Raw genomic sequence first — 9,193 nt, forward strand, 5'->3', positions numbered from 1 at the left:
ACGTAGACTGTTTGGTGCAAACGGCGACGCAATGCAAAGAGTGATATTAGAGCAGCAGTATGCATTCATGCTTTTGCTGCACATTAAAGTTCTGGTCTTCTGTTGCATATTCATTAAAACGTTTAATTTAGCAGATAGAATAATATACTGTTCATCAAATAAAATCCTGGCGAGTAGCAGCAGGCCAGCTGAGATGGGGAACCGAGAAAAGTACAGAGTTCTACTTAAAGGCTGGGAACGTTGAATATTCTGTTCATGAGAAGACCAAAACCACCAATGCACTGATCCTGCTGTCTTCTCATATTCCTACATCGATATATTCAGTGTTATTTTTATGGGAGACATACAGGACAACTGTAAAACAGATTAATGTCTGTATTTGTTTTAAACTAATGACCTTTTTTCAGTAAATCATCTCTTTTTTTAATTGGTACATGTGAGATTCGTAATATTGCATGCACAGGGTCTCTATTTTCATTTCTAGTGCAAATTTCTAAATCGATCTTTGTCAGTTGTCCTCTTTTACACCATTAGCTGGAAGGAAAACATGTTTGAAGCAACGCAGTTTGTAGATGAACTGAAAGAGCTTTGGCTTTCCTAATTTTAACAATAAGAGAAAAGAAATCCCAGCCTTGTATTTCAAGAAAGATATTAAAAAATAAATAAATCTGTGTCTTATTTCTGTGTTTTTATTGTCAACTGTCACATTACATCTAAAGATATCGCGTTTGTGACACTTTTGAGTCAACTCATCTCATCTAGTCATGTTCCGATCTTGCACATTGGAGCTAGAGTGTGATGGAAGATGGACAAACCTCGGACACCTGCCGACCACACACATGTGTAACCTGTGACCCACCCTGGTTTGACTAATACTAAACTCCTAGCCTGGCTCTTAGCTTCGCCTCAGAACTCTGTCCTGCTGTAGTTCTGCACTGTAGTCCCAGCAATCTTTCTCATACCTGCTCAGTTGCATAACTCCCCAAAGTGTTTGTGTGTGTGTGTATGTGTGTGTGCACTAATGGGTAGTGCTGTAATCTTAAAACATTAGCCGCTGTGTATAAGCTGCTGCTGGAAAACTGTTTAACCCGTTGACTGTGTCTGGCTGAAAGGTCTCGTCGTGTCCACTGTTCTCCTTTAGACTCGAGTATGAGAGGAATGCATCTTTTTCACCTCACGTCTGCTGTGAATTTGGTTTGTGAGAAACACGTGTTTGATTTTTAGTTATTTAGCATAAATGGAGTTTCTCAGCACGAGGGAGAAAAATGAGCATTTCTTTATGCAGGGCTTCTCTGTGCTTTTGTGTCGCTGGTTGTCGGCACTCATCAAAAAGAAGATTGTGCAGAGTCATTTTGTTTTGGCACAAAGGTCACTCTGCAAGCGTCCGAGTTTCCCCTTCTAATTGGTTGCCCAGAAGTCTAACAGGAGGCATGGTGTTCCATCACTTCCAATCCAGCTGGTTTTATTTGTTCTTTCTGAGCTAATTCAAATGTATGAACCTGAAACTGTTTTGGGTTTGTTGAATGTTTTGGGCTGGATGTGTCACAAAAAACGCTTTTAGCTTCCTGATAATTTTCCATTAGTCCTCCGTCCTGCTTATCGTGTTTGGTGGGTGATGAAGAACTGTGGCGCTTACACTGAATAGTGGCTTATACGGTTTGTGCTAGCAGATGAGACCTGCAAGGAAAAAACAAAAGAGGAAAAATCTAATATTAAAGCCAGGTAATTTCCCCCTTCTTCTTTCTGCTATTTTTATTAACTTTACTTAGAAATGTAATAATCAACTTTAATAATTATGAGCATAGATGAAGATTCATTGAACAAACGACACAATCCATAAGCACATTTGGATGATTTGGGGAAGCCATAAACATTTTATTAGGGCCTCGGTCTTTTTAAGTTGCAATTTTTCCTTCTTTTCTGTGATAGTCCCTTGTAGCACGTATTGAGCATTTCATTCTCACGCCTCCTCACCTTCCAACCTGAAAAATCTTTTTTTTTTACTCGAGTATGAGCCCTTACTATAGAAGATCCTGCATATTTGCTCCATTTTAAGTGAAATGTGCCTTACATTACACATATTTTCTAGTCTATATTTTAGTGGAAGTTACTTAATAAACGCCTATCTGTAATCTTACGTTTTGAGAAAATCTTTTTAGTGGATGCAAATAAGAAGAAGAAAAAAATCCTAATTTGCACTTGAGAAGAAGCTAAACTTCAGAAGTCGCCAAACCGGCAACAAATTACGCAGGGTGGTCTAAACATGTAGCGTGTACAAGAAGCAGCACTTTAAAGATGAAGCCATTATCTGCGTCTGCGAGTGGGATGGATTTATGAGCAGTAATGGGGTTTATAATGGGAATAAATCATTTATATATAACCACTGGCTATGTGCGTGGTGTGTAGCGCACAGATATAGGGTGCTTTTACCTAATTGAAAGATCATGAGAAGAACTACACTTGCAAGATCAAACAGGATTATTTTCTCTTCTATGCTCTAGATTTCCCCCCTCTTGTTTTCTGTTCTTATTTTATCCCATATTTTTCATTTCTCACACCACACAGCTGATCTCTTCCCACCTCCTCTCTCTAGGTGATTTGTCTGCTCCCTATCGCAGTGCTCCTGTCCCCTGTTGATTTTTCTCTTTGATATTTTCTTCCTCACCTCAAACCTCTCCTTCCCCTTCCTCCTGCACCCTCTTTGTCCTCTTCTCTTTGCCTCTGTCATGTCTGGTTTTTTTTTTCCTCCCACATTATTTCCTCCATTCTTACTGTTTCTTACCTCCCCCTCCTAATGTGCCCACCTGCGTCACTCCCTCACGCTCTTTCCCCTCTGTCTTGTGGAAGTTGAGCCCTTTGTGGGGATGCCTCGCCGAAGACCGCTCTCCTTCTGCCCCTGCTGTTCCCCTGAAGGTAACATAACCTCGCTGCATCTGCCGCCAGTTGTGGCAGGTTACCTGCAAGCGTAAGGATCTCCAGAAATGGGCTACGTCGTTGGTCCCCCCCCCTTTGTCCTCCCAGCTTTTCCTAACTGTTTGTGTGACATTAGGCTCAGTAGGTTTCTCCAGAATATGAAGGAGCTCATCACGCTGAAGCTGATGTTGGGGAAAAATAATTTTGTTAGAAGTATACAGTGGTCCCTCGCTGTAACGCCGTGCACTTTTCGAAGCCTCGCTGTTTTACAGATTTTTTGGGTTCAATTTTGCATGTTTGTTTTTTGTTGTTTTTTTCCAGCGTATTGTCTTCTGCGTCCTGATTGGCTGTAGACCATTGTCAATCAATCTCGTGCCGTGTCTCCTGTACAGTACAGAACGCATTCAGCTTATCAAATGTACATAAATCTTCGATCGCTAGCAGCGTGTTCTGAAGTGCCGTACGGTATGTTTGTTTTCTCCCCAACAAACGCAACGATGTCGATGAAACGTTTTGAAAAGTGTGAAAAGGTCCACGCCTGTCTCAGAAAAGTGTATAAAGTGTGTAGTGAAGGGTTTTACAGCCTTAAAACATCTATAATAATTGTAAAAAAATAAAGTTGGCTACTTCGTGGATTTCACCTGTCACGGGTTATTTTTAGAACGTAACTCCTGCGATAAACGAGGGACCGCTGTATGTCATTGTGGATAGTTTACCAGAACACATCTCTGCTCCTACTAGGGGGGTCCCTCAAGTCCTGAACAGGTGTTTTACTGTGGGAGTAATTTAATATCAAGATTTAGCTTAGCATACTTCTTTGCTAGCCGTAATGGATTATGTCTTTCCTGTGTAATGCTCATTTTCAGAAAATGCCATATCAGAAAAACAGAATATTGAAGACTGTGGTGCATTTTTCATTTTTAAATAAAGAAATCACCTTTCAACCTATTTTAATACAATAATGTAGAAAGTTTAGACCATCTAAGTACTACTGCAGTAACTTAGTAACTACTCAGCCACAGCGTGACTCTAATCAGCAGCATGTTTTGGTTGGATTTTCTGGCTTATCCTTTGATAAAATCTTTACAATGTCATGCAATCATAAAATGTTCAAACTGAGCAATGACCACCTGACACCTGACTGGCCTGTCAGCAAGAAACTTGCATGGTGTGATGATTTGTTGTAAAATTCCAGCCTTATGTAAGTCTTAAAAATGAGTGGGCCACGTGGTTCGGTCAGTGAAGCTTTCAATCCATGTGAAGAGAAAAAAATCCCCCCCAAAAAGAAAGGCATGTTGTTTTTGTCCTTGTTTCTTTTGTGATGGGAGCCTTGGCTGAAGGGTGGTGTCAGTGGAACAGACAGAAGTAGTTAAGGAAGAAGAAAAGCTCCCATTGTAGAATAGGTCTGGTAAATCAGGCTTCGTGTTTTTGTCTTCTCATGTTGCATTGCTCTAAGTGTGAGCAGCTCTCCTCCACCTCTGCCTCTCTCTCTGTCCCTTGTCTGTCAATTAGCAGCAGCCAGTGCCCGAGACCACAGCCATGCTATTTATGTGTGTACAATGTTTTTTCTTTTCGTTGTGCAAGAGCCTCCTCTTCCCCAGCTAAGTATGTCACGCTGCATCAAGGTTCGCCTTCTGGTGTTTCATCAAGACCGCTTGGCTCCACCTGCTGCAGTCAGATAAATGAAAGGGTGCATCGCCCCAGCAGCAGACCTTCCCTAAGCATGCCCCATACACTGGTCTTCTCTGCATAGTCAAGTGGGACTGCAGGAGAAGTGTGCAGCTGCTCTGCGCTCTGACTGCAATGCATGATGCCAGCAGCACTAAATATGCTCGTCTCTGTGGCAGGATGAATAGAGGGAACTTCTCTACTGGTCTCAGTGATAAGTCCTCCTATAACACTTCAGTACCTTATTGAATATGTAAAGACTGCAGACTAATTCACACCTATTTTGTACCCATAAAACCACTGAGCATGAATAGGATCTGAAAGGATTTCATTTCAGCTGGTCGGTCAATATGTGGACAGGGGAAGATGAAATATTTCCATAGGTCCTTGGATTTATTTCTCTCTAATATCTTAGCTATTGATTTTTATTATTACTCACACTTGCAAAAAAACATATAGGAGTTGCTCAGAAAGTAGCTACGTCTGTCGAAAGGACCAAACTGGGTAACACAAACTCTCAGCTTCACAACAACAGGTATTGTCTGTATGTGTTTGTATGTGGATTGTGTGTGTTTCTATGTGCACACATGCCAAATTTGAGTCCTGTAGCTCCTCCTCACCTTCTCAGTGCCATCGTTAGGTATGGCACGGCCAATCACGTCGATGTCGAATCCATTCTTCCACCTCACCATCCCTCTGTAAGGACATCCTGGCTTGGCTGTCATTGCATTGCCTGTGTCAGTCCTCGTCTCTGTGACATGAGTGTCGTGCCGCAGCCACCTGGAGTCTCACTGCTGCTCTGTGCTTCCTCCTTCCATCCAGGTATGGGTAAGAAAGACGATCCTAAACTAATGCAAGAGTGGTTCAAGCTGGTGCAGGAGAAAAATGCCCTAGTCCGCTACGAGTCCGAACTCATGATATTGTAAGTACATCCCTTTAAAGGTGCACTGGAAAAACCCCCAAATGTGTTAGCTGATTGGATCCTTTTAATGTCCAAGATGCAAAACTTGGTTGTCACTGGTTCATATGTTAGCTTCTTCTTTTTATGTAGGTACATGTATGATGGCAAATTTCACTAATGTGCACTGTACAGATGGAAAACTGATCTTTAGAAAATGTCAGTAGTTGGCTGAGATGAGGTGAATTCAGTGGTTAATTTTAAGGGTACGTCTTATAAAGTGATTTATAGTAAGTGGATAATACAACGGGGCCATGACCAGACATCATCGATCGCGATGATTCTTGAATTCCTTGGACTCTGATAGTTTTCAGTAGTTGGTGAGAAACTTCAGAGCAGTGACCAGAATAATAAACAAATCAAGCCTGAGTAAGAATTATAGGTTTGTAAATAACAGACCACGTCACTGTATTCTCACCAGCTGGTTCGGGAACTACAGTTTTAAAGGGATCCTTCTTTTCAGAAGTGACCGTGCATGGATGAGAGGGTGGTGTGCTAAGTTAGCATCTCATTTTCATAGGTTAACAAGATGCATCTATAAAGTGAATGAGTCCAGTTGCACATATGTTGTCATAAATGTTTATTTTTACCCTTAAGTTGGGTTAAAGAAACCAAAAGTTGCAGTTGCCAGTCTTCCCGAAGGTTGCCAGGTGATCAAAATGCATTCCAGCGTCAGATTACTTTATAAGTGTAATATCATAAATGCCTAAATATGTAATATAATGTCTTTCTTAAGGCTTATAAGTTATGTTTCTCTTGACAGAAGCAGAGATTTATTACCTCCTTCTTTTATAAATAGTAATATTATGAGTGTGATGTTGATTCCCCTGCTATGAAGTCACTTATTTTTCATCTGCTGATATGTGACCGCTTTTTCAATACATTTAGAAAAATGTAGGAAAACCAACTTTACTGCTTTAATTTTGGCCCTTAAATTATCCAGTATCATCTCATCATTGCTTACCAAAAGCTTTTAGATTAATAGCCCATCTTTTTTTCCAGCCAGATAGTATATTCTTTAATGAAATGCTACATAGATAAATGAATAGTCTGATGAATAATGTAGATGTCGAAAGCTATAGCTCATTAGTGACACTAACTTAGCCAGTCTCCCTTCTTACTTTCTGTCCCCAAGTGCCAGAGAGTTGGAGCTGGAGGACAGACAGAGCCGACTGCAGCAGGAACTCAGGGAACGGATGGCCGTGGAAGGTGAACGCTCGAATGCAAATTAGCTGACGGGCTATACAAATGAGCTCCCAGCGTTCATATCTGCATAACGTCTCTTTGTTTTCAAATTTGCACGGGCTTCTTTCAGACCACCTGAAATCTGAGAAGGAACTGGCTGAGGAGAAGCAGATCCTGAATGAGATGTTGGAAGTGGTGGAGCAACGAGATGCCCTGGTTGCTCTCCTGGAGGAGCAGAGACTTCGAGAGAAGGAGGAAGACAAGGACCTGGAGGCTGTTATGCTCTCTAAAGGCTTTAACCTCAACTGGGCTTGATGTGAGGGGAATCATTTCAAGTTTTCGACTGCTCGTAGGCGGTCTCAGTCTCACGTGGGCGTCTTTGATGTGGATATATCTGCTGAACTTTGACACAGGCATTTGGCCTAAAACTGTCACACCTAGAGCAGCCAATGTGTGAAGAACCCCAACAACATAATATGTACACTACGGCTGCCTGTGATGTTGGAGCAGTCTGCAGCGTTTACATATCCCCTGCCCAAAGGCAGTACATGTTAATCACTTTGCAGTTATGCTTGCTGTCTCAGTCTGTGGGTGGAGACGTGGTGTGTATATTCACAACTTTAACATCTCAACCTTGAAAATTGTGGCGGGGGGTTAGGAGAGCGTTTAAAGACTTTGTTCTCCACTATTTAAAGGGAAGAATGAAGATTGGTCCTGCTGATGTACAGGAATTGTAAAAACGAAAATGGGAGGGGGTATAATCGAGTCCCATTTTCAGTAGATGAGGGTCCTCGGTCTTAGTGCTGCAGAGGTGTGTTTTAAATGTCAGAGCAAGGTCTCCTAGCTCGCTCTTTTCAGTCCGACTGTAGAACGGACTCTGCTGAAGCTGCCTTTTTTTCTCCCTAGTGACAAACTCACATCAGCATCCTTCAGAAACCACAAATGCATCATAAAACGCTCCGGGGTTGTTGTTGTTTTCTTTCCTTTCCCCCTGCAGAGTCTGTCACCACTATGAACCCATTAAATATGTCCATGTTTATGTATTTATTACCATGTTTTGCTTTTAACAGTTAAAAAAAATGGTTTTGTTTTAATTTTATTTGTATTCACAGGAGAGTGCCCAGAATCTCATTATCTCGCATATCTCTTTTGTATCTCGCATACATGCCGCTGCATGTCAGGAATTATGGCTTCAGGCACATAGAAGACTTGGATGCAAATATTTAAGCATTTCACATGAGTTGATGATGATGATGGGCCTCTCTGTGAGCTCTCATTGGCTGTGTATCACACTGACCGTTAACGTTTACAAGTATTTGTTCACATTTTGGTTCCTGCTTTGTTAAACAGTAGAAACAATCCTCGGGATAGACTGTATTAACAATGGGATGTTACTAACGACCTGATGTTACTGTTGTTAGTATGGGAGGACTTACTGTGGGGAAGAGAGAACACTACACAACTATATACTGCAGTGTTAATACTTTAGCTTTGAAAAAGATGCCTTTTCATTTCCATTCTATAAACTTAAGTTTTTTTTTTTGTTTAGATTTTTTTGAGGTATCCAATAATCACATCTGTGTGTTCCACTGGAGCTCTTTTTTTAAAACAACACTTTTCTACAGCAGGTCCCCAAACTACACATAAATGGGACCCTAAAGAACTGCACAAGCTACATTGAATGAGAATATTGGTTTGGTTTATCCGTTGGACATCCTTGGCGGACTAGTAGGCCTCTTTGCCAATTGTACAAATCCAGGTGGGCACTGTTTTACAGTGTAGAAATGTCAGAGGCTATATTTATGACTTGTTTGGAGCTGTGAATATTACACAATTTTATGGGCTGTTGTTTTAGATTGTGTGTTCCAAGGTTGACATGATTGTATTGATATTTATTAACCTGTGCAAATTGTATCATATGTAAAGAAAGTGAATCCTAATTTTTAAAACTACTCTGTCGACAAACGACTTGTAATGTAAATGCTTCATGTAGCTAAAATTCATAGGGGTGTTGGATGTATGCTGAAGACGACAATAAACGATACAGTTCTTTTACGTGTTTGTCCTCTAAAATCAAACTTTTTAATTGAATGTCTTATAGTTATGAGCAAGAGATTATTATTTTTAAACCTTTCATTCCACCTTAGCCAGCCTGAGATGTTACTGTGACTTTTTCTCTGCTTTCATTACAAGCCCAGGCTTAATAAAGGATTAGCGGAGGCTTTCTACCGAGAACACAAAGTACAGTAGCAGAAAGGAATTAATTCCTAAATGCAAATAGGCAGGCTATATAATGTGGTGGGACTGCATAGATTTAAAGAAGTAGTAGAATACTGTTCATATGGTATTATCTGTGCTTTTCCTGTATATTTTGAAACGCATTTAACTTCAATCTTAACTTCTACCTGCCTTTTAACTTGCCAAAGAAGCTGTAGCGGGCACTGTGATGGAACCCAGGCATCTTAAAAT

General features: G+C 40.8%; 1 protein-coding gene across 27 annotated transcripts in view; it reads left to right on the plus strand.

The window, feature by feature from the left end:
* Positions 1–8,779, plus strand: part of mical3a (microtubule associated monooxygenase, calponin and LIM domain containing 3a) — a 79,188-nt gene extending 70,409 nt beyond the window's left edge. For all 27 annotated transcript variants that reach the window (XM_080304924.1, XM_080304922.1, XM_080304918.1 and 24 more), the window contains 3 exons: positions 5,404–5,503; positions 6,675–6,748; positions 6,855–8,779. In XM_080304924.1, coding sequence (XP_080161050.1) covers positions 5,404–5,503; positions 6,675–6,748; positions 6,855–7,039 — 359 coding nt within the window. In that variant the 3' untranslated portion in view covers positions 7,040–8,779. The remainder of the gene's footprint in view (positions 1–5,403; positions 5,504–6,674; positions 6,749–6,854) is intronic.
* The last annotated feature ends 414 nt before the right edge of the window (positions 8,780–9,193 follow it).

Source organism: Astatotilapia calliptera, chromosome 7 (assembly GCF_964374335.1).
Source record: "Astatotilapia calliptera chromosome 7, fAstCal68.1, whole genome shotgun sequence".
NCBI lineage: Eukaryota > Metazoa > Chordata > Actinopteri > Cichliformes > Cichlidae > Astatotilapia > Astatotilapia calliptera.